Below are 26,513 nucleotides of genomic sequence, written 5' to 3'. Positions count from 1 at the left end.
GTTGCCCGAATTTTCCTGGGCGGTGCTTTTGGATAGAGCTCCAGATATCTTGCTGGTGCACATGGGGGGGAACGATTTGGGTACGAAGCCGGTTAGGGAATTGATCAGGGACATCCGCTTCGATTTTCTGAGATTGTGGGTCTCTTATCCGGGAGTTCTGACGGTATGGTCTGACATTGTGCCCAGGAAGCAGTGGAGGTTGGCTCGGTCCTTGACAGGCATTAATAGGGCCAGGATCAAACTTAATAGGGCTGTGGGGAAGTTTGTATCCAGGAATTGGGGAATTGCAGTGAGGCACTTTGAGTTGGAGGCCGGGGGCGGTAACTTCTGGAGAGAAGATGGTGTGCACTTAAATGATATCGGTATTGATTTGTGGGCGCTTGCCATACAGGAGGGTGTGGAAAGGGCATTGGCGGTGGTGGGGCACTCACGAGCCTGAGGTGGTCAGGGCTGTTCGTGGTTGGCGGGGGGGCGGGGTTCTTGGAGTTGGTGATGTTTATTGGAGGAAGGTCAATTGGATGGGGGTGGATCTGGCTTGTGGTTACGCGCTCTGGACGGGGATTGTCCTCGGGAGCTTTTGGGTTTTTGGTCTGCCCTGAAAAAGGGTTACATGGTGCCCTCGAGCTGGTGGTCACGGCTGAGGGTAAAAAAGTGTTGGTTTTTATGATGCCAGATCTTTTAGCTCCAAGAACCCTCCCCCTCAAGTTTTCAGATAATTCTGTTATGATTATAATGTTTTAATTGTTGTTTGTTAATAAACTGGCCGCTGTGGCCAAAAATTTCCAAAGAATTTAATGTGTCATGTTCTTTTGCATATTTAGCATAAGACGGGGGTGGTAGAATTTTGGTCTGGGGGTGGGGGGGGGGGAAAATTTTCCATATGGGCTATACGCGGTCGAGAGGGGGCTGGAATGGGCAGAGCTAGATAGAAGCCCCCATGACTGCGTTGCCATGGGAGGGTTTTTTCCCATATTATGTTTTGAATTTAATGAAGGGGATTGGCTGTGGGAAAAAGGGGGGGAGGAGCTGGGGGGCTGGGTATCACTGACAAGGGGGAAAAGTGCGGGAGAAAGTGCAGTCGCGAGGAGGAAGTCAGCAGAGAAAGCCCACCCAACCTCCCTTTGTTTTCAGGAGCATCGATTAGTGCTTTTGTTTAGGGTATTTAACACGATTAGTTCGTGGGTGAGGTTGTTGTTTTTAGTAATTTTTACGAGTTTTCATTGTCACAGTGGCAAGTATGGCGGGGGGGCGGGGTTCTTGGAGTTGGTGATGTTTATTGGAGGAAGGTCAATTGGATGGGGGTGGATCTGGCTTGTGGTTACGTGCTCTGGACGGGGATTGTCCTCGGGAGCTTTCGGGTTTTTGGTCTGCCCTAAAAAAGGGTTACATGGTGCCCTCGAGCTGGTGGTCACGGCTGAGGGTAAAAAAGTGTTGGTTTTTGCCTATATATATATGATGCCAGATCTTTTAGCTCCAAGAACCCTCCCCCTCAAGTTTTCAGATAATTCTGTTATGATTATAATGTTTTAATTGTTGTTTGTTAATAAACTGGCCGCTGTGGCCAAAAATTTCCAAAGAATTTAATGTGTCATGTTCTTTTGCATATTTAGCATAAGACGGGGGTGGTAGAATTTTGCATATGGGCTATACGCGGTCATGTTTACTTCCCTTCAAAATTGGAAGATGTCCAGCAGTGCCATCAACTCAGAACTGGCAGTAACCACTGGGACCCAGTTACACCCATTTAGTGTTCAGAGAAGTGATCTTCATGGAAGAATTGTGGCCAAAAACCATACCTTCAACATGGAAACAAGACCAATAGACCTAACTATGCACAAATCATAGGACTTGAGGTGCACAAAAATTGCTGCAGATGCTGTGTACTAAGGAGTCAAAATGTAAAATATTTGGCTGTAACAGAAAGCAGTTGGTTTGATGAAATGCTGGAGAGCGGCACAATAATGAGAGTCTGCAGGAGCAGTGAAGATGGTGGAGGGTCCTGCAAGTTTGGGGCTGTATTTTAGCAAATGGAGTTAGAGATTTGGTCAGGATTAATGATGTGCTCAATGCTAAGAAATTCAGGCAGATAACCATCATGTAATACCATCAGGGAGGCATCTGATTTGCCTTAAATATATTCTACAGTAGAACAAAGAGTCCGACCCCAAACATCCAACCAATGTCATTAGGAACAAGGAGTCCTGAAAGTAATGGTCCGGCCCCCTCAGATCCCTGAGCTCACGTCATCCAGTCTGTCTGGGATCACATGAAGACACAGAAGGATTTACACAAGTGACATCCACAGAAGATCTGTGGTCAGTTCTCCAAGATGTTTGGAACAAACTCCTGCTTTTCCTTCAGAAAATATGTGCCAGTACAAGTGCCGAGACAAATTGTGAAGGCAAAGGGCGATCATCAAATATTGATGGCATTTAGATTTCACTTTTCTTCACTCACTTTGCATTTTGGTAATTGATGAAAAATAATATATTATCACTTCTTTTATGAAAGAGTTCCTACTTTTCATCATTTCTTTTACAGCTGCTTAAAAACAGCGATCAGCTGTGATCTTACGGGAAGTTTGGAGCGGGAATGGGGGGAGTTGATCATCAAGAGTTTTATTTCCCTGCAGTGCCTCCAGAGGGGAAATGGAGTATTACACAATTCTCACTGAAATCAGTGATCTGTCTGTGGATTGTACAGATGTGCTGGGTGCTCCTCTCCATGGCTGATAGCTGGGAGTCCCTCCTATAGTGACTGAAATCTGATTTTCTGTCCCAGACAACTCCTTTAAATAACTAAGATGTAATGGTTTAATATTATTCATATTTCTAATATATCCATGAGATCATGATAGATGATTTTTCTATTTGATGTGCAATTGCCTTTTAAAATGTCACATAAAAGGCATATCGCATACGGACGCGGCAATAATTGGATAATGTCTTGTCCAGCAAACATAACGACGGGCATGAACCTCCATTATGAATAAATGAGCCGCTTTATAGACGTTCTGACATATGCGATGGATAAATGGCATTGACAGAAGAGGCACAGAGGTCACAGATAAAAGCAATTTTATGTTTTCTGCTAAAAAGAAAAACATACAAAAGCCAATGCATCTTACAGGTAATCTAGTAAAAGAAGAATGACGGCGGCCGGAAGATTCAGGAACCATCCGAGGATTTATTATAGGTTTATTCATACAGAGTACGCTAAGGTAATGAGTATGATGGGAGTCAATGGAAAATCCAAGCATTTTTCCAGCAGACCCTACAAGGAGGTCTGGGGGGCAGTAAAAATATTCAACTGGATGGAAAAAGTGCTGAATAGAAGGAGCACAGCATGAGGAAGACCCCTGGAAGCATCTCTGACTCCCAGATCTCTTCTGAGAACAATGGGGTCAGACTTTTACTCCACTTTAAGGACTGACAATAAAACATTCAAAATCGAGTAATTGGAGTTCGCAGGAAAAAAAATGTTAAGCAACATTTTTTCCTGTAGAATGATAATAAGGCAACATTTAAAAAGGATGTTAAAAAAATTAGAATTTAAGTAAACCAAAATTTAATTGTTTATTAAAAAATTGGAAATTTCAGTTAAATTTATGAAGAAAGCAAAGACTGCCAAAATGTGGTAGAATAGTGACCCAGATACACCCTGTATTAGACATAAAGGAGTGCCTCATACACATTCTGTTCAAATTGCCATGTACTGCTGTTCCTAGACTCATAAAGGCTATGCACTATGTACAAAGCCTGCCAAAAATTACAAGCAGGGTCATCCATACACCCTTCAAGGCACCAACTTTTTTGCCTCATTCAAATATTATGACAAAGTATAGTTGTGGTACTCCTACCCTCATAAACGTTCTGCACAGTGGAAAGCCTGCCAAAAATTACAAGCAGGGTCATCCATAGACCCTTGAAAGCACCAACTGTAGTACTTCATTCAAATATTCTGAACAGAATATTGTTGTGTACTCCTGCACTCATAAAGGCTTTGCACACAGCGCAAACCAGGAAAAAATTATAAGTAGGGTCATCCATACACTCTTTGAGTCAACAACTGTCATGTTTTATTCAAATATTGAAGATTAAAAACACTTTATGTGTTGCTGTCATCTGCTGGTATGGAAAAGTTGGGGCTAATCCAGGCTTTGTTCATTTTTATTAGAGTGAGCCTGTCAGCATTTTCTGTTGACAGGCAAAAACGCCTGTCGATTTTGACACTAAAAATCCACTTACTCAGCAGCACAACATCTCCAAGGTATAGAGAGACAGCTCATGCCAGGTATCCAGCTTTGAGGCCCAATAGCTGAAGGTTGCAGAGGAATTAGTGATTCCCTAGTATTCTTGACATGATTGCAACAAATACAAGTGCGATGTCCATATGTTGAGAATACTAGGGAATTCAACTCCTCGATTACCAATAAATCATATAAAGTTAAGAAATTTATAAATTGCAACACCACTTATGTAGTATATTTATTAACTTGTTTATTTTGTAAAATCCAGTATGTGGGATGTACCACTAATCAATTAAAGGTCAGGATTAGATGCCATCTATCTGATGCAGGTAATATTAAGATGGAGAAATGCTCAGTGGCTTCAAGACATTTTTCATTACACCATAATGGGGACACCACTTATATGCAGGCTTATCAGAATAGAAAAGGTTTCTAAACCATGTAGAGGAGGTGACTACCATAGAAAACTTTTAAATAGGGAATCGTGGTGGATCTACAGTATATGTTGCAAACGAGAGCACCTTTAGGATGAATATTAAAAAGGATTTGACATCATTTATGTATACATTTCTAAATTTATTGCAGCCTTTATTTTTTTGTTTTGTTTTTGATGTCTATCGTGTATATGTGTGTTTTATAAAAGAAAATATATTTAGCTTATATAATGAGTTAACTAAATAATGGATATTTCTCAACAGATGAAGAATACTATTAGTGATTATGTGGTAACAATCACATGGCTGTGATAGGATGTGGTATATCAGGTTGTTTTTTTGTCCAGGATGGTATGCAAGGATTAAGAACCGCTAGGTTAGAAACATGTCTGTCCATAGAACTCCTCCCACATTGGGGGCTTGTGATTTCTATGCTGAATAGATTACTTATTTTAAAGAATTTTTCTAATAAAATTTGAAAGTTTTGAAGAGACTGCCTGGGCTGGATTACCTATTGGATTGAGTGTAAACTGTATGGATGACTAATTGAATCCATAAAAAATTTTGGAACTTTTTTTGTTTTATATATGACCATAAGGCAACAGGAACCACGTTAAACTGTAGGGATGAATAATTGAATCCATAGAAACCTTGGGAAGGTTTTTTTGTTTTATATACTACTGAAATTTAACACAAAGTACGTAATGCTGTCTGGATGAGCCATTGAATCCAGACAAATTTTTCAACGCTTTTTTTGGAGTATTATATACCACCAAAATTTATCAGAAAGCAACTAATACTCTATGGAGGACTATTTGAATTCAGACATATTTTTCAATGCTTTTTTGGAGTATTATATACCACACTAATGTCACAGAAAGTACTTGATACTGTATGGATGACTAATTTAATCCAGTCACATTTTTTCAACACTTTTTTGTAGTGTTATATACCACTGGAATGTAATAGTATGCACCAAATACTCTATGGATGACTAATTATATTAAGACACATTTTTCAACTCTTTGCTGGAGTGTTATATACCACCAAAATTTAACAGAAAGCAACTAAAACTGTCTGGATGACAAATTGAATCCAGATACATTTTTAATGCTTTTTTGGAGTGTTATATACCATCGAAATTTAACACAAAGCACGTAATACTCTATGGATAACTAATTGAAATACACATTTTTCAACGCTTTTTTGGAGTGTTATGTACCAGCGAAATTACACAGAAAGCACCAAATACTCTATGGATGACAAATTGAATCCAGATTAAATTTTCAATGCTTGTATGCTGCGTTATGTACCACCAAATTTTAACAAAAAGCACCTAACACTGGATGGATGACTAACTTCATCCAGACAAATTTTTCAATGCTTTTTTAGAGTGTTATATACCACCCTAATGTCAAAAAAAGCATATAAAACTCTATAGATGACTAATTGAATCCAGACAAATTTTCAAATGGTTTTTGGGACTGTTATATAGCACCCTAATGTCACAGAAAACACATAATACTCTATAGATCACTAACTGAATTCAGACAAATTTTTCAATGCTTATTTGGAGTGTTATATAACACAGAAAAGTACCTCAAAGAACTTAATACTGTATGTAAGAGAAATTGAATCCAGATATATGTCTTGAGTGTAAATATTTTGAAAGATTGGTTGATGTTCTTATACACTCATAAAAGCTTTACAGAAAGTGGAAAGCCCCAAAAAATTATAAGGTGGGTCATCCAGTCATCCATAGACCCCAGAAAGGAAACAACTAGCGAGCCTCATTCAAATATTTTTAAAGTGTAATGCTTTATGCCTACATTCATAAAGGTTTTGCAGAAAGTTCAAAGCCAGGAAAAAATTATAAAGGAGAGTCATACAGTCAACCATAGACCCATGAAAGGAAACAACTGGCGGGCCTCATTCAAATATTTTTTAAGTGTAGTTGCTGTACTCCTACACTCATAAAAGCTTTGCACAAGGTGCAAAACCATCAGAAAATGATAAGGAGGGTCATCCAGTCATCCATAGACCCCAGAAAGCAAGTAACTGGTGGGACTCATTCAAAGAATTTTAAAGTGCAGTTGCTGTATTCCTACACTCATAAAGATAAAGGCTTTGCACAAAGTTCAAAGTCAGTAACAAATTATAAGGCATAAGGGAGGTAATACAGAAATCATTTTCAGGTGTCTGCATCTTCTCCTTCCTTGGGAGGCTGAGGGGACCGCCTCTACCTGCTTCCTGGAGCCCGAATTCCCAGGATCCTGTGCTGTAAGTGACCCGGCTTTTGGTAGAACTGGAGCCCCCGCATGTAGAAATGGGCGACAGCCCTCTGTGTCATATAAATTCAAGAAGGCGGAGGGCACCGCTATATACAAAGATATTGGGGCTCACCATGGACTCGAAAAACTACAATCAACCCAAAAAAGAAAAAAGATCATACCCACACATATGGGAGCACCACAACATATAGAAAACTCACAGTTTTATTGATAAGCATACAAAAAATATGAAAAACATGTACAAAAACATTTCACACAGAAAAAAAGATTAAAAACATTTAAAAGTGCAACATGCAGCACAAACCTATACATAAGTCATATCCTAATATGGGGAAAATGACAACCCACATCCCTATCCCCACCAAAATAGTCATATGATGCAGTAAGGGTGGTTTCACACTTGCGTTTTTGTCTGCAGCGTTTTTTGCTCAAAAAAACGCATGCGTTTTATCCCCTATATTTAACATTGAAAACGCATGCGTTTTTTTGTGTACGCGTTTGGTCACGTTTTCAATCGCTTGCGTTTTTTTACTGCATGCGTTCATTTTCAAAAATGCAACTTGTAGTATTTTTGAGAGGCGTTTTTTGGACACAAAAAAACGCATGCGTTTCCATGCGTTTTTTGGGGGTCAAAAAACACATTGGAGTCAATGGGAACGCATGCGTTTTTTGTGCATGCGTTTGCATGCATTAAAAACGCATGCTGTTAAAAAACAACAACATAAAAACACACTGATAAACCACCCCACACCATAAAATTGATAAAGTGATCCTACCCCTAACCCTACCCCTAACCCTAACCCTACCCCAACCCTAACCCTACCCCTAACCTTACCCCTAACCCTACCCCTAACCCTACCCCTAACCCTACCCCTAACCCTAATCTCTTTAAGGGTAGGGTTAGGGGTAGGGTTAGGAGTAGGGTTAGGGGTAGGGTTAGGATCCCTTTAGGATTAGGGTTAGGGGTAGGGTTAGGATCCCTTTAGGGTTAGGGTTAGGATCCCTACCCCTAACCCTACCCCTAACCCTAACCATAGCTCTTTCTGTTTATAGTGGGTTTTTAACTTTATTTTGATGATTGGCAGCTGTCACACATTTATCTGCATGCGTTTAAAAAACGCAAACGCATGAAAAAACGCATGTAAACGCGTCAAAACGCTGCGTTTTTTTCACCACATGCAAAAACGCATGCGTCAAAAAACGCAGCGTTTGCACGCGTTTACATGCGTTTTTTCACCATGCGTTTTTTTTAAAACGCATCATGCGTTTTGAAACGCAAGTGTGAAACCAGCCTTACCCAGAATATAGCCGTATACATTTGATGTGATCGGTATAACAAAAAAAAAAAAATATATATATAATTCTCAAGTCAAAACAAAAAATGCAGTATGCATATGTAAACCTACCAATACCACAGTACCATATAGACCTACAACAAGGACCAAAATAGGTCCTAGCAAGAAACAAGTGGTAAATGCCTAAAAGGCTACAAACACTAGAGCCATGGGGATCAGAAAACAACTAGATATAATAAGGTCCATGCGTACCTAGATCAAGGATATACACACGCCTTTAGGCTCCAAGTGCTGGTATTAGGCTATGGCCATATGCGCAATGATAGAGGAGAGATGAGGGAAAAAGAAAAAGGGATGTGGGGTAGGCTCCCACGCGTATCGCAGTTGCGGCTTCCTCAGGGAAAGGTAACATCACCTCTGTGTCACCTGCACCATTACCTGCTCCCGCATAGGAGGTGGGAAACCCCAAGGGCAGTCTGATCTCTGGGGGTAGTAGTATCCTTGTCTTGAGCCACCTCGAGGAGCCTCTCCCAGGCCCGCTCATGCCTCAAGAAGGGTTCATCCTGCTCCCTTCTTTCTGGGATCACACCCACTGTATGCCAGCAATGTTGCCCCTCTATTTTGAGAACGTGACCCTGGTTCCAGCCGTCAGCTCTTGCAGCCTTAAAGATAAGAGTTAAGTCTCTGCTATCCTCTGGTTGAACGAGATGTGATGACGGGAGCCAAACTCTTCGATGGACCCTCATCTCTGCTGCTAGTCGTTTTTAACAACCTCCCCCTGGGATGCCAACTCTCGGTACCTTGCGGCAGGGAAGTGCGCTAGCATTTCCCCAGCTTTGGCCTTGGCTCACCTCCTTGTTCTTCCGACCAGCCTAGACCCCGCTGCCGGCTCACCAGTTCCTGGATCCTGGCTCTCTCATCCGCAGTCCGCAAGAGCCCCAACAGGGAAGGCTGTGGCCTGGGTTCGGGCCTTGGTGGCTCCAGGAAAGGGGCCGGTTCCAGACCACAGGATCCTGATACCTGATTATCAACGAGCACGCTCGCTCATCTCTAATAGATAGCCCTCAACCCAGATGTGCCCCCATCCATCATCCCCACAGTCCCTATTCCCTACTCTACGTTTGCTTTGGCAAAACTAATGTGTATTTAGTCCGGCCAATAAAGCTTCTTTGAATAGATAGAGATATTTTACTACTACAGTAATTAAGATGTTTTCATAATCCCAGTTTTCAAGGAAAACCTGTTTTATGTGGTCAAAAGTAGTGTTCACACGTGGGTTTGCTGTTCTTCTTGTGCCCAGAAATCAATAAGAGCGGAGAGTGGCGTTTCCTACACGACTTCTGTTGCCTAGCAACACAGTGTCGCTCTCACCTGGGGTAACGCCGCTGATTGATTCCTGCTGTCATTATACAATGGGGACATGATTGGATTTATACTACGGCATTGAAAAGCCACTTCTCAAATTTTCTTACTTCCCTTTCCTCACTCCCTTCACCTCTTATGTCATTTGGAAACTGCAAATGCTCATGGTATAATGGATCCCAATGCCAGGGTAATGCACACGAGCCCTTGTGGATACTCGTCCAACATTTTGTTTTAGGCCATACACCAAACGTTGGTGTCTCCAAAAAGGATGTATCCAGCTCTATTTTTTGTCAGACAGATAGACACCCCAAAACTATATATAGAAGAATCGTTTTGTCTGACTTAGTAAATTCTTGTATTCTTGGCGAACGAACAATTCTGGAACATTTATCCTTATAACTCATTGTGCCATTCCTTTGTTTCTCCTCCTAGAAATCTATGAATACATTGACAACTGGGTGGTACCTGATGAGGGTGTGTCATGGCACACTATGATGCAGTCCAATCAGAGCTGACCATATCCAGTGCTGTAAGGACACGCCCCTTTGATAACATGGTAACACCCATGAGGAACAGCACAATGCACTTTAAAGTTAATTGAATTTACCTCGAATTTCACACAAAAAAATTCAGATTCGCCAGAATACTTGTTGTGTTTTGATTCATGTGAATCCAACAAAGTAAACACTATTTTTGATTAAAAGGAAGTTCTAGGACGGGGTTAAAAAAAAAAATAATAATTCTCACCGGGCCTTCATCTATCTTTTGTACAGTCACCCATGCCATGTTTGGCTTCTTCCAATGCCCGGCATATTTGGTGTCTTCTGCACTGATTAAATCGTGATGTCCTGACGTCACAGGACATTGTGACATGTATCACACAACGTCATAACGTTGCAGTCTAACCAGCCCAGAAGTTGCCAATGATCCTGAGTACCAGAATGTGGTGGATATGGCAGGAAGATTCCAAAGATGGCCCAGAGGAGACCACGCCGGTCACCAGACCGGAGCAGAACCGCCCGGTGGGACAGAAACATTTTTTTCACATTTTCTTACATATGTTCATGTACGGTACATTGGATTTATGACTAATAAATTCAATGGAAATCAAATTTTTGGTGTAAATTTGAGAGAATTCAGATTTCAGCAGATTCGCTCTTCACTAGTGCCTAAGAATTTTCATTTAATGAAAAATACAAGTATAAACTAAAAGAGACAACGTTGGAGTAGTGAAAGGTTCACTTTACACACGAGGAGCCGGAACCAAGTCATGCCCATGTTTGGCACGTGAAGACTTTGTCCTTTATTCGGTGGAGTTATTTGCACATATTATGGGTCCTGCGAGCTGGTAAATGATTACAGATTCTCCCAAGGCAACAGAACAATCAATATGAGTGTAAAACTGTCTCAATCCAGCATCCTCCATACTCAAAGCATCTCTATTTGAGGTCCTCTAGTGAAGCCACCAGTAACCTTAAGGCCATCATTTCAGGACGAACTAGACAGCATTGGCTCATTAGTGACTTTGGCCCCCAAAAATCCCCTTGGTCAATATGAAATCTTTCTTAAGAACAGATATTCATGGTGTGCCAACTTCTACTTTCAACCATAAAACCCTTTAAGCGGGTTCTCCAACATAAGCTTTAACCATTGACTAATCAATGGGGTTAAACTCAGACCTAGAATTTAGGTATTTGAAGCTATGATTTAATTTCGGACACAGTTTTGACTATTTTTTTAAGAAAAAAAAAGTTTGCCAAGCACCACATCATATCCCCTTGGTCATAGGTATCGTTGTGGTTTCTAAAGGGGTCTCAAGCAATGATGATATTTCTAATATCACGCCCATGTAATACCGGTGGGGCTGGAGAAGGCTGGAGATCTGAGTTCAGACTTCTCCCCATTTCTGCAGGTGATGTAGAATCACAAAGAATTCTGTGTTTCCAATTATAACGTGGAGAAATGTAAGCCCCTTATCTTAAATTGTAGCGAACCAGCAAAAAAAGAATTCAAATATATTTTAGGACCATTTGAGGTTTGTTCTCATCTTCCATCTGCAGGAGTGCACCGCTCCCCTGGCTCCTGGCTTCCTACTTTGCACTGTGCCTCTGAATAATTGACAGATTCGCATGCTTGTGCTGCTGGTCCAAACTGGATGCTCTCCGGGCCCTGAACCTGGTCAGATCCAGCCATCCTCAGAGCAGCACTTACATACTCTATAGCAAAGATCTTGCAAGCGTGCACTTCTTGCCTGGTTGTCCAGGTTTGGCACGAAAGTCTGCAGTCATTCTATCTAGCTGCAGATTTGTGAATCCTCAAAGCGTGCACAGTGCACCATGTCAGGATTCTCTGGTGCTAGCGAAGGGATACTCCTGGCCACATTCAACATAGACGTGCATGGCCTCAGTTGGTCAATACAAGTGGATTGATGGCGGTTAGGCACATCAAGTCAAAATGTGGCTGGATGTATGCGTGTTGAATACTTGCAGTCTCATGTCCACCTGGTCTCAACGCCGTCACCGGAAAATCCTGACAGCGCGCATTGTGCGTGTTGTGAGGGTTCACAAGTCTGTAGTCACATAGAGTGACTGCAGACTTTGGTGCCAAACCTGAACAACCCCATTAAGATAGGACCTTATGGGTGGTACTATGACAGATGCCACTGCATTTTTAAAAATTAATTATTAATATGCACTCGGTGTATGGTCTCCTGATGTGTAGTCAACTGCTATTGCAAATGGTAACTTCACAGGTGCACTGTTGCTCATGTACATGAATTTGTATTCAGAAGGCCGAAAAAAGGGGACAGAGTAAATGAACTTCCGATAGTCCTCCAGATCCATTCATCTTCTCTCGAACTGCTCACTGAGACCTCCTGCTAGTGAACATGAACAAAGTGTCTCCTTTTCCAAGAGCCACCGCCCCATGGAAGCACCGAGCTGTGTAATAATCACAGAACGTGGGCAGCCGGTGCTCCCCAGAGATCCAACATAGACTACAAGTCATTCATTCACTTCCCCGGACCCACCATTGCTCCAGCTTTGATCAATCTCCAACCATCATGCTGGAAGGACTAAGCTCAGAAGCTTTATTTTAGTTACATTAAGTGCTGTGTATTGTAAATGATACCTCTGCAGTCTGTAACATGTGTACTACGGTATCGGCAAAGATTGGGTTACCAATAAATGTGTAGTTCACGATGTAATTAGGGAAACTGATGGACTCGCACCAGCGATGTGGTGTCAAAGATGCCATGGCGTGACATGGCAGTTGATTCAGTCATTTCCTATTTCTTAAATATATATTTACTATATTTGTTGTATTTTATAGAGTTGTAGTTTTATGTTATATATGTCTTTTACATTATAGTACCAACTTCCTACTGTAATTAGAGGATATTTCACTCATAGTCAATAATTGTTACAAAGCTGAAAGGTTTGGATTCCCGGTCACCCGCCTGCATACAAGTACACATAGACACTTCCCTGTAGTCTCCTTCTTCTCCTCTACCCATGTATCTCAGTCTCACATTTGTCATTCCTGTTAATCAGGTAAGAAAATTCCTGCAATTAGAACATATTGCAACCATAGTCTATCGATTTTATAGCCATAGAGCTGAGAGTCTTGCTCTTCTGGTCACCTACCTGACTACGTGTATAAATAGACACTTCCATACTGTCTCCTAACACTTTTCCTCTCCCCATATCGGTCATTATTGTGTTTGTCAATCATGTTACTCTACAAAACATATCCCTGTAATACGAGGATGTTACACAACCATTTTGGATATACAGAGTTGAGTTTTTTGGTTTCCCGGTCACCCACCTGCATACAAGTGTACATGGACACTTCCTTACTGTCTCTTAACACATTTCCTTTCCTCATATTTGTCAATCTTGCATTTGTCAACCATGTTGCTCTACAAAACATATATATCCCTGTAATTTAAGTATGTTGCAACCACGGTCATCCATTTTGGAGTTATAGAGTTGAGTGTTTTGGTCTCCCGGTCACCCACCTGCATACAAGTGTACATGGACTCTTCCTTACTGTCTCCTAACACTTTTCGTCTTCCCATATCTGTCAATCGTGTGTTTGTCAACCATGTTGCTCTACAAAACATATATATCCCTGTAATTTAAGTATGTTGCAACCATGGTCATCCATTTTGGAGTTATAGAGTTGAGTGTTTTGGTCTCCCGGTCACCCACCTGCATACAAGTGTACATGGACTCTTCCTTACTGTCTCCTAACACTTTTCATCTCCCCATATCTGTCAATCGTGTGTTTGTCAACCATGCTGCTCTACAAAACATATATATCCCTGTAATTTAAGGACATTGCGACCATAGTCATCCATTTTGGAGTTATAGAGTTGAGTGTTTTGGTCTCCCCGTCACCCACCTGCATACAAGTTTACATGGACACTTCCTTACTGTCTCCTGACACTTTTCCTCTCCTCATATCTGTCAGTCTTATGTTTGTCAATCAACTTACTCTATAAAACATATCCCTGTAATATGATGATGTTATAACCATTTTGGAGTTAAAGAGTTGAGTGTTTTGGTCTCCCAGTCACCCACCTGCATACAAGTGTACATGGACACTTCCTGGCTGTCTACTAACACTTCTCCTCTCTCCATATGAATTATTCTTGTGTTTGTCAATGAAATTACTCTACAAAGAATACCTCTGTAACTAAAGGATGCTGCAACCATAGTCATCCATTCTGGACTAAGTTTTAATTTTACCGACCACCTACCTATATACAAGTAGACATGGCCACTTCTTTACTGTCTCCTCCCTCCTCTCCCTTCTATATCTGTCAGACTAATGATTGGCACTCACGTTACCTTAGAAAGCAAGACCCTGACATGTCTGTGCCTACTAGAATAACCACACAAGGGACATGACAAGCCACATTTACCATGACAGCTGATATTTCACCCGCCCATGCGCATTAGGGTAATATCAGCCAAATGTACCTATTGCTCCAAGACTGGTAGACAACATGATGTATATAGGGGGCTTCCCATCATTCCTCCCACCAAACGAGAAGAAGATACAGGCACATTAAATTTCAGCTACTGTCCCCACACATCCTCGAAAACGCAATTTATTAAAGTCTTCGATACAAGGAGGTCTCATGTGTTGGTTTATAGGCAATACACCATGAAGAACGTCTTTCCCTAGCATATTGATAGATCTGCCCCATTGTATTTTAGTAGCGCACCCTTCGGCATATCAATACAATAAATTTTTAGAAATAGCTGAAAATACGGATTTTTGTTTGTTTGTTTCAGGGCAACACTGCTTCTTCATCAGAACAAAAACACAAAGATGTTATGACAAGGAATATAAATGTAAGCATTTAAGCCTGGAGTTGTTGGCTTTTGACTGATCATTCAACCATCTGGCACTTACGATGAAGCATACGATGTCTCTTAAAGCATGAGTAAGCATGCCTGCCCGATATTGATTTCAAAATTATGGACTGCAGCATAGATGCAATATGTTCACGTCTTTGTTTCCTACAATAATTTTACATACAATCGACCTTCTTAGCTAAGAGTTCAGGCTCGTAGATCTACCAGTACAATCCAAGATTCCAAAACTTCTACAATTTCTGGCAAAAAAAACTATCACATTGTCTTCCACGGATGCGTTTTAGATATATATCTTCTCCCTGGGACGGACTTGGAGTGAAATTCAGCCCTGGCAATTCAAAGCACATAGGCCTATATTCTGTTAACAGAATAATTAAATGCGGCCCACAACTGGACCAGCCCACCTGACGTTTGCCAGAATTGCCAGATGGCCAGTCCGGCCCTGCCTTCTTCTAATATTTTTTCAATGTTATCATCCACGTGAACGTGTTGAGGTACTTATATAGACACATATGAGGCAGAACTGGGATGGTGGAAAGGTCCGTGGAGGAAAATTAGGGGGCTACTCAACTGAAGCAGCAAGAGATCTTTGCGGGTTTTGGTATTTTTGGGTGTTTAGAACCATATTGCTTTTGCACTCTGAAGGGCCATTTATATTGTGCTGCTTTTTGCATTTTTGTTGCGTTGAAATATCTTGAAGTATGTAGGAGACATGCTACATGGAAGGATAACCCAACGCTTGATGTTCCAGTTGATATCTTTTAGTCAATGTTGTAGTCCACAGCCATATTTCTTTGCACTCAGTTACAGGCGAATAAGAATAGGGGTTAAAGAAGTTTTCCAAGACTAAAAATCGGTGTCCCATCCTAAAGATAGGCAATGAACATTTAATCTGTGAGGTCTGACCCAACAGGACGCCTGCTGATCGGTAGCATAAAGGGGCTATTACTCGACCACATCTTTGGGTGAACAGTTCAGTCCTATTCAGCTGAATGGTGTTTGTTTTGCTGCCATATCAGGCACAGATGCATGTGCCACAAGCTTGCCAATGGAAAGTGGGATGTCCGAGAGGCTCCTGGAAAAAGGGGACTTTTCAGTCTCCAAGAAGAGATGACAATTTCCTGAGCGCTGTTGAAGCCTAAAGGAAGATGACGCTCCAGTAGATTTAGTGTGCGCGACCCTGGGCTGATGGAGATAGAGCCCCATGGAGAAAATAATGGGGTATAGAGTAGTGGGGAGTGGAATGGGCATGACTTAACAAAGGGGCTAAGAATTTATGTGGTCAGAGACCTCCCAGATATCCTGAAAGTTGGTTAGCCTGATGAATGGCTATGCTGCTGTTTCTGGAAAAACACTACTTCTAATAGCCAGGGGTCAGGCCACTACGGATATAACAAAACATTGATATCCTCAATAATCTGTTATGGAAAATCCCTTTAAGGCTCTTTCAAGACGCGTTATTTGACAAGAACAGATGAGTAAAGAGAACACGTAGCTTAGTTTTGGTTCATAACCAGATTTTGGATGTAATTTTCTAGAGCAGAATACATGACGGGGCCATGGCTAGAGGGGATGTATTCACCCACCGGTCCTGGCAATTGTGGGGGTGCAAAGACATTATGTTATGAGTGTGATAAAGTTAAAGCAGTGACTTGATCAGCGGCAACTGTATAATACTGATGTCTTCTTATTTGGTCCCCCTTTATACCCCCATATGTTGGCCAAACCCATCAATAGCGGCCGGCTCTGCTGACAGTCTAATGTGTGTCTAATGGAGGCCTCCCGACTGTACCCAGACTGATGATGTAGGAAGAGGTAAGGATCCAGCATGTCTGATTTTTTAGTTATTTTTAGAAAAATACGAACTCTGGCCGTGGCATTAATGTAGAGGACACAGGAACACTCCTGTATATGGATAACTGGCGGATGAATGATCACGTAAACCATTATTAGTACGGTAGCTATGGAAACCCTTAGGCACCATAGCCCCGATGCACCCCATTATAACAGCACCTATGGTGCTTTCATTCCCATGATCCCTGATGGCACCGGTAGTCAAAATGTCACTGTTCACCTAAATGTGGCATATCCTAGGGATAGATTATCACATATAGTAAACCACGGCCAATGGAACATCTCCATTTACCACAGATGTAGCAGAGCTGAATTGATCCCTTTGAGGATGATGAAGTCGATGTAGTAGGTATGCTTGGGGTGAGAGGTTAATCTACTACTAATATGTCGTGACTAGTGATGAGCGAAAGTGCTCGCTACTGAAGTGTCTGGGGTGCTCGGCTACACACCGGCATGCTTAAGTCCCCACCACATATGTTTTGCGATTGCTAGACAGCCAATAAAGGTGGAAGGCAGGCTATCCCCACATGTTTGTTGGCTGTCTAACAGCCGGGAAACATGCAGGGAGGCGACTCGATCATGTTGCTCAAGCACCCGCCATACTCAGTGTGTACCCGAGCACCCAATGCAAACTGCAGTAGCGAGCGCTCGCTCATCACTAGCTGTGCTATGCTGCTAAATGATACCAATAGTAAACCTCTAAAGCTCTCTTAGGCTATGCTCATATGCTCCGTACTCATTTCCGTTTTTTTTTAATCCATTTTGGCATAATAAAAAACAGATCCATCCACGGGGGACCAACATGTCCTAAAATCTTTTCAGTCTGATTATAATTCAGCGGCTAACCATTTTTTTAGCCAGATCAAAAACACAACCTTTACATCTGGCCAAATGTATAGAGAGCTGCCGGATCAGTTTTTTTTCTTTACACTCAAGTCTATGAGAAAAGGATGGGAATGTATAGTCATCCGTTTGAGCCCAGGATACTAGAGAGGCTCAGAGATACCGCTTATAACAACCTGGAACAAAAAGGGGTGCGGAACGGAAACCAAAAGCTGCATTTGTCTTTGATCCCTCTTTTTTTTCTTTTTTTTTTTTACTACCGGATCCATTACAAACAGAAATGTGAACAGAGCCTTACTTCCCACAGCAGAAACACAGAGATAATTTGTGTGGACTTCATTAATTTAATAAAATCATTGGCATCGGCATCCGGCTCATCTTCTGGGTAGCATCACGCAGATAGTGAGAGCGGCCAGATTACAGAGCAAGTCTTTGTATTGGCAGCAATCTTACATGATCTCTCTCCACCCATTTCCCAATTCCCAGTCCCAGTAATCAGGTTTCCCATCTCCTTGGTAACAAAACATCCAGACTCGCTCATTATACAGAACGCCTCTGACTGGAAGACATTTCGAGTCAACAGAAGGATGCTCCACCGCAGAGATCTGACCATGCACAGAAGATACGTAGACATACGCACCCTCATCCATCCATTTGGGTTACGTTACAGAAACATCTTGGGTCTCAAAGTAAGCCTGTGTAATCTAAGTCCAACCATGAGCTGAAAGAAGACGGCCTTCAACAACATCAGGCCAAATATTTCGATAAATTAGCTTTTTTTTAAAAGGAAATTGTCAAATTAAAATGTCCATTCTGAATACTGCATGTTATAGAGCAGGAGGAGACGAGAAGATTGATATATAGTTTTATGGGAAAATATTCAGTATTACTTGTCTTGTCATGCTCTAAACCTCTGCTCTTTTTCCTCTTAGAGGAGTCCAGTAGGAGGTTAGGACCGCCCACCGGACTCCTCAGACCAGAATTTAGATCAGTCAATTTACACGTTGTGCTGAAGCTTTTTTCACAAAACTATACATTTATCTGCTCAGCTCAATCTGCTCTAAATCATGCTCCTCACCACATTGTCATGTTCCCTTTAAGGGTAAATCCTACTTAGAAATAATTATCAGCATCCATGTAAAAATAGACTAAAGCAACAGTTATCGCGTCTCTCTCCCACCCACCCCCAGCTGTAGCCTGACACCCAGATCCCATGTACAATGTACAATCTGTGCCCTCATGTGGTCATATCTACAGTGTGTACCCAGAGAGTTATTGATCATCAGCATGTGAGAAATGGAAAGCAGCCTCCATAAAGAGGAGAAGACATCCATCCTGAGAGACGCTGAGATTACTGAGCAACGATGGACACCGACAACTCTCTGCCATCTTACTATTTTCCCTAGGTTCTCTGTTAATATGTCCCATGGTAGTCTTCATGATTTCAGCTTTATGGAGAGGAAAGATAGATAGATAGATAGATAGATAGATAGATAGATAGATAGATAGATAGATAGATAGATAGATAGATAGATGATAGAGAGATGATAGCTAGCTAGATAGATAGATGATAGATAGATAGATAGATAGATAGATAGATAGATAGATAGATAGATAGATAGATAGATAGATGATAAATAATAGATAGATAGATAGATGATAGATTGATGGATAGATAGATGATAGATAGAGATAATACATAGATGATAGATAGATAGATAGATGATAGATAGATAGATAGATAGATAGATAGATAATAGAGAGAGATAATAGATAGATGATAGATAGATAGATGATAGATAGATGATAGATAGATGATAGATAGAGATAATAGATAGATGATAGATAGATAGATAGAGATAATAGATAGATGATAAATAGATGATAGATAGATAGATAATAGATAGATAGATAGAGATAATAGATAGATGATAGATAGATAGATAGAGATAATAGATAGATGATAGATAGATGATAGATAGATAGATAGATGATAGATAGATAGATAAATAGATAGATAGATAGATAGATGATACATAATAGATAGATAGATAGATGACAGATAGATAATAGATAGATAGATAGATCTATAGATAGATAGATAGATAGATAGATAGATAGATAGATGATACATAATAGATAGATAGATAGATAGATAGATGACAGATAGATAATAGATAGATAGATAGATAGATAGATGACAGATAGATAATAGATAGATAGATAAATAGATAGATAGATGATAGATAGATCTATAGATAGATAGATACATAGATAGATAGAAAGATAAATAGATAGATAGATAGATGATACATAATAGATAGATAGATAGATAGATGACAGATAGATAATAGATAGATAGATGACAGATAGATAGATAGATAGATAGATAGATAGATAGATAGATAGATGATAAATAATAGATAGATAGATAGATGATAGATTGATGGATAGATAGATGATAGATAGAGATAATACATAGATGATAGATAGATAGATAGATAGATAGATGATAGATAGATAGATAGATAGATAGATAGATAGATAGATAATAGATAGATAGATAGATAGATAATAGAGAGAGATAATAGATAGATGATAGATAGATAGATGATAGATAGATGATAGATAGATGATAGATAGATAGAGATAATAGATAGATGATAGATAGATAGATAGAGATAATAGATAGATGATAAATAGATGATAGATAGATAGATAGATAATAGATAGATAGATAGATAGATAGAGATAATAGATAGATGATAGATAGATAGATAGATAGAGATAATAGATAGATGATAGATAGATGATAGATAGATAGATAGATGATAGATAGATAGATAGATAAATAGATAGATAGATAGATAGATAGATAGATGATACATAATAGATAGATAGATAGATGACAGATAGATAATAGATAGATAGATCTATAGATAGATAGATAGATAGATAGATAGATAGATAGATAGATAGATAGATAGATAGATGATACATAATAGATAGATAGATAGATGACAGATAGATAATAGATAGATAGATAGATAGATAGATAGATGACAGATAGATAATAGATAGATAGATAAATAGATAGATAGATAGATGATAGATAGATCTATAGATAGATAGATACATAGATAGATAGAAAGATAAATAGATAGATAGATAGATGATACATAATAGATAGATAGATAGATAGATGACAGATAGATAATAGATAGATAGATGACAGATAGATAATAGATAGATAGATAGATAGATAAATAGATAGATAGATGATAGATCTATAGATAGATAGATAGATAGATGATAGATAGATCTATAGATAGATAGATAGATGATAGAGAGATGATACCTAGATAGATAGATCTATAGATAGATAGATAGATAGATAGAAAGATAGATAGATGATACATAATATATAGATAGATAGATAGATAGATAGATAGATAGATGACAGATAGATAATAGATAGATAGATAGATGATACATAATAGATAGATAGATAATAGATAGATAGATAATAGATAGATGATAGATAATAGATAAATAATAGATAAATAGATAATAGATAGATAGATAGATAGATAGATAGATAGATGATAGAGAGATAATAGATAGATGATAGATAGATAGATAGATAATAGATAGATAGATAGATAATAGATAGAGCGATAGATAGATAGATAGATAATAGATAGATAGATGATAGATAGATAGATAGATAGATAGATAGATAGATAGATAGATAGATAGATAGATACATAGATATATATAATAGACAGATAATAGATAGATAATAGATAGATAGATAGACAGATAATAGATAGATAATAGATAGATAGATAGATAGATAATAGATAAATAGATAGATAGATAGATAGATAGATAGATAGATAGATAGATAGATAGATAGATGATAGATAGATCCTGTTTCCATCTTGAAAGCTACAATCTTTATAACACCTTTCCTATTTCAAAAGTGACAACCAAATAAATCACCAAAAAAATGTGACGGATTTTCTCGAATTTTAAAAAATGTCGTGAGAGCAGGAAATCTGTAAGAATGATAAAATAACCATTCCTGGCCTATGTGATGCCCTGCCACTCCCATGGTTCCTGCCAGCCCTATAATGACGTCCTGTCCATCACGAATGTGAGTGCTGCAGCCGATCACTGCTCACAGCGGTCATGTGCTGTACACGCATGCATCCCCACCGATGCCTGTGATTGGCTGCAGCAGTCACGTGAATGATGGACGTGATGTCACCACCTCTCGCCCGGCGGTGACTAAATTGTGGCTTTTGCTTGTTATTTTGCTTGTGACACATTCCTTGCCCCTGTTTTCTGTGATTTTGGTAAATTCAGAACCTAACACTTTTTACTTTCTGGCTAATTACAGCTGAGGAAAGCTGCTGTGGATAACCAGATCTACCCACTAGTAGACGAGCCGGCAGTCACGTGGGGACCACCAACCTCACCTGGTCAAGTAAAGGACGGTGAAGGCCACTGCCCAGCACCGCTCCCTCCTATACGGCTGTGCCCAGCTTCCAGTAACAATACGTAACCTTGAGAATACCTCCGCGCAGTCACCGGGAGCGGCCAGCTGTCCAATCTCCCCCTATACAACTCAATAAGCCCCCTATAGAATGCCTAAAACACGAGGCTGCGAGAATCGACAGGGAGCCTCGTCGCGTAGGGTTCCCAGCGGTTCCTGTGCTTGGTAAGAAATGATGGGGTTAATTGGATGATTGAGGAGAGCCCTCCGGTACACGTTTATGAATGGGGTCCACTGTTATCTTTCACATCCCGCTGGAGAAAACTTAATCCCATCCCCCGACCCTGTAAGCATCTGCCGACGTCATACATCGGTCCCTTCACCATTTTTCTACAATCTGACTTTTTTCCCTTCTTTTTTTTTTTTAATCAGCATTTATTTCTACGTTCTATAGATTAAAATTGAAACGATGCGATGACATTCTATAAAATATTCAATCCGATATTACGCAGATAAATAAATCAATCTCAGGTTGTATAAAAATGGTTGAAGAGGCCCCCAAAAATGATGGGAATCTGCAGGGATAATTCTTATCTATCGGCCTCCATACATGTGAAGGGCTACGACATACATTGTCGCCATACACACACGCCCATATAGACACGTCCATGGATAGGTGGAGATCCTGTAATACGAAGTGGCGCCTCTTCACGTTGCCATCCTCTCTAGGGGTACACATGCCTTATAGGATCATATACCATTTTTCGAATCTTGCACGCACTGTACCGTTGCATTGTAGCAGAGCGAGTGCAACCCTAAGGGAGATACGTATTGTATCTCATCGCTTCCAACGAAGGGACGTTGAAGGAAGCAAACAATGCGATCGCGTGCAAATGAGAGCGGGCAGGTTCATTCGCTGCCATGGCTCACCCGCCGTGATCCCATACACCCTATCGAATGGCGTACGGATGTGGATGCCACTCAGTGCATCACAGCCTACCTGGTCGGAGAAGGAACAAAAGGGATGTCAGCGGCGTGTGCCTCCCCTCCTCGCTCTGGGTGTGCTTGCCTTTCGAATAGAGGCGAGGGGAGCAGCAGGATTGCAGCTGTGGATTTGAGAGGAGCAGAGAGCTACACAGTGATATCATCCACCGAGCCTGGACGCTCTGCTCCTCCTCTCTCTGATGCTGCAGGGTACAGACTGGGAACCTCACAGTACAAATCACTCACATCCTAAAAAAAAAAAAACATCTGGCAGAACATCCACCATCCTATCTACCTGCTGCCAAGATGGTCAGCGTATGTGAGAGCGGGGAGGCGTGGAAGGTTGGGTAACGGTCCAAGCCTCGATACATTTGGCTAATGACTCCATTCATTATTTAGTGGTTGATCTGATATCACAAGCTCCACTCTGATGGTTTGGCGATACTTAAAAAAAAAAAAGACAATGTGTATCTGATAACGTGCATAATTTATGGCCCAGGTAGTGCTCCGCTCATAACCGTCACTCGCTGCTCATCAAAACCGTAATATTTCCTTCTTGGAATGGAGTCAGGCAGGAAAGCATCTAAGCAAGTCTAGGAAGGCCCAAAAGGTATCTTTGGTCCATGTGAGAAGTTCAGTACTATTAGACTCGTCATGATTGGGGACCCTGGTGGAGATTTTGCATTGGGGCCATTGAGGTTCAAGGGATGTGTAGTGGTCAAGAGATGGACGTCAAGCGATGACCTATTCCTAAACCTTAATATCTTGCTAGAAGGAAGGTAGAAATATACAGTATTCATTTTGGATACTACAGATTAATAACCAAAAAATGTACTTAAAGGGGGGGTTCTAGTTATAATAAGTATGCAAATGTGTTCTCCTTTGCTTGCTCTTTGGTGCCTCCTTTGGAGGTGCAGCGCCCCAGAGTCCTGGTCGTTGCAGTAATGTCGTTCTTCCACCAGGGGGAAGCGATGTTACATCTGATGGCACCGAAGGAGTTCACCCTGCCAGGTATCACAGCCACACACACACTTCACACGCCGGCCACCAGGGGGAGCAAAAGGTTCTATCTATTAGGCCACTCCTCACACTTGGGTAAAACTGGGGGTTTGGTTAGGAAGTCAGACTGTTTAGGAGGAGGAGAGGAGCAGACTGGGCTCGGCCCAGGAAAGGAAAAGAAGGATATGGAGCTGTGCCTGCAACCCATGCGTCAGACTCCTAAGAAAGGACAAGAAAGGAAGTGTGCCGTAGTGAGTGAGCACAGAAGTCATAGCAACAGGAGTATAACACCAGTGGGAGACCAGCTAGAAGCAGGCTGCCTCCCACTGAGCGCAGAACCGGTGGCCGGAACACCGAGAGAGTAATAGACTCTACACTTTACTTCAGAGACCGGCACGACAGTCGATTCCAAGTTGGCTGCCTGACCTAAGAACCTAAGCAGACAAGGTGGCAACGCGGAGGAGGGGCCATCATACTGGTTTGTCCTATCCATCTGAGGGACAGAGAGAAGAGTAACAAGAGTGAGGACCCCATGGGAGCTAATGCACGTAGGGACCTACTACATTACTGTACGCAAGGAGAAGGCTACTGATTTCCACCTGGATAAGGGGACTCTGGAATTGCCATCAGACCGGCCGGATTCTGCCTACCCTGTTATCCGGCACTCTGGACTGTGGATGCTGAAGCCTTCAGTAAAGGTAAAGAGACTGCAGCCATTGTGTCCTCGTTATTCACCGTGCCTTGCACCATCTACCATCAACATCTACACTTCTGGGAAGCCCTGGGGACATACTTCACCTGTGGGAAGGTATACCATCCAGCTGCCATTCCATCAGCCCAGCGGACCTCTAAGCAGCGTCGGTCACCCTGACCAAATACCACAGGTGGCGTCACGAACACTACCATCATCTATAAACTATTTGAGCCCTATCTTAATTTGGGCGCCCCTCATAGGGCCACGGTCCGGGTCGGGCCACTGTGACATCCCAGCTGAGGGAACTGAAGGACCCGGTACCGAGTACCCCATTGCCCTTACGTGGGGGCGCGGCAGAGGTAACCACCCTATAAGTCATGTAGCAAGGCTTATTAATCAGTTGGACATTGAGCTGTATTCTTCATCCATGAGCTAATTTGCTTAATTTTTTCACAGATAGCGTTGCCTGACCTTTACGTTTACCTATGAATACTGACATTGTCCACAAGGGGAACAGTAGTCCCTAAGTGACTTTTGAGTAGGCTTTCTTTTGGCAATGCAAACATTCAGTTACTACTGTAAACTATCTATCCTGTACATGTGTAAGGAGGAAGACCGAGCTGTGGGAATCTACGTCATGCCGCGTCCGGAACTGTCGAGGCTGCGTCCAGTGTTGCCGGGGAGAAAGAATGGGGGGCCGGACAGGTCCCATGACCCTGGTAGAGGGGGCGTGGCAAAGCTGGGTAGTGTACAGGAAGCGTGGGAAGAGCATAGAGAGGTATGCGGTGCACTCCGCAGTTACAGAGGCAGTGTGGAGATGTGCCTCAGCAGAACTTGCGCGAACACTCCAGTGAGACAGTGGGTGTGTAGAATGCTGTGCACCCGGCTAAGCAGAGTACAGTGCTCACGCGGGCGAGCGGGGGCCAGGTGCAGGACCCTGAGGTGTGTTCCTCATTTCTGACAGATGCGCAGCAGCACCCGAGTTAGACATAGACTCTTGTAGCGATCCCCACTTCGGCTGCACAGATTTATGGACTAAGGGCTCAGCGGGCAAAACTGGTGACTGCCTGTTGCCACCAAAAGATGGACCGTGATTTTATTTGGGATTCATCTGAGGTCACCATGTCGGCAGTTGCTTGTACTCTAACTACCATCAGACTGTATGTTGATGAGGATCAGAGAAGACTACGATAAGTGCCATTTAAATATTAGACTGTCGTGTTAACTCTTTAACCCCCTTGATTCTTGTTTAATGTTTATTAACTCCCTGCGAGGAGATCAGTTTCATTCTTTTGTTCAAAATTAAATAATATTGTTATACAGCATTGTTCTGCAATCCCTGCGTTACTGCATTTCCGAATCTGCTTACATTTGGTGTAGTCGGCAGGATGCAGTTCACGTGCGCAGAGGCAGCAGACCAAGCTGTCATGGGTGCCCCAAAGTCCAGCTTGCCGCTGGGGGCCATGCTCAGCAATCTCCCTAAATTTACGGGGAGTAATATTATGCTGTGGGACTGCCCTGAGCGAGTTAAAGGCACGTTAAGGATGCATCCTGTAATTCCTGCCATGCAGGCAGAGATTGCTATGATGGCCCTGGACGGTGAGGCCAGATGTTCTG

General features: G+C 41.4%; 1 protein-coding gene across 3 annotated transcripts in view; it reads right to left on the bottom strand.

Moving 5' to 3' along the window:
* L1CAM (L1 cell adhesion molecule) overlaps positions 1 to 23,382 on the bottom strand; it is a 239,759-nt gene extending 216,377 nt beyond the window's left edge. For all 3 annotated transcript variants that reach the window (XM_069748430.1, XM_069748432.1, XM_069748431.1), the window contains exon 1: positions 23,220 to 23,382. In XM_069748430.1, coding sequence (XP_069604531.1) covers positions 23,220 to 23,367 — 148 coding nt within the window. In that variant the 5' untranslated portion in view covers positions 23,368 to 23,382. The remainder of the gene's footprint in view (positions 1 to 23,219) is intronic.
* Between the last annotated feature and the right edge of the window lie 3,131 nt (positions 23,383 to 26,513).

Source organism: Ranitomeya imitator, chromosome 2 (genome assembly GCF_032444005.1).
Source record: "Ranitomeya imitator isolate aRanImi1 chromosome 2, aRanImi1.pri, whole genome shotgun sequence".
Lineage (NCBI taxonomy): Eukaryota > Metazoa > Chordata > Amphibia > Anura > Dendrobatidae > Ranitomeya > Ranitomeya imitator.
This window is presented reverse-complemented; position numbering and strand designations above follow the sequence as displayed.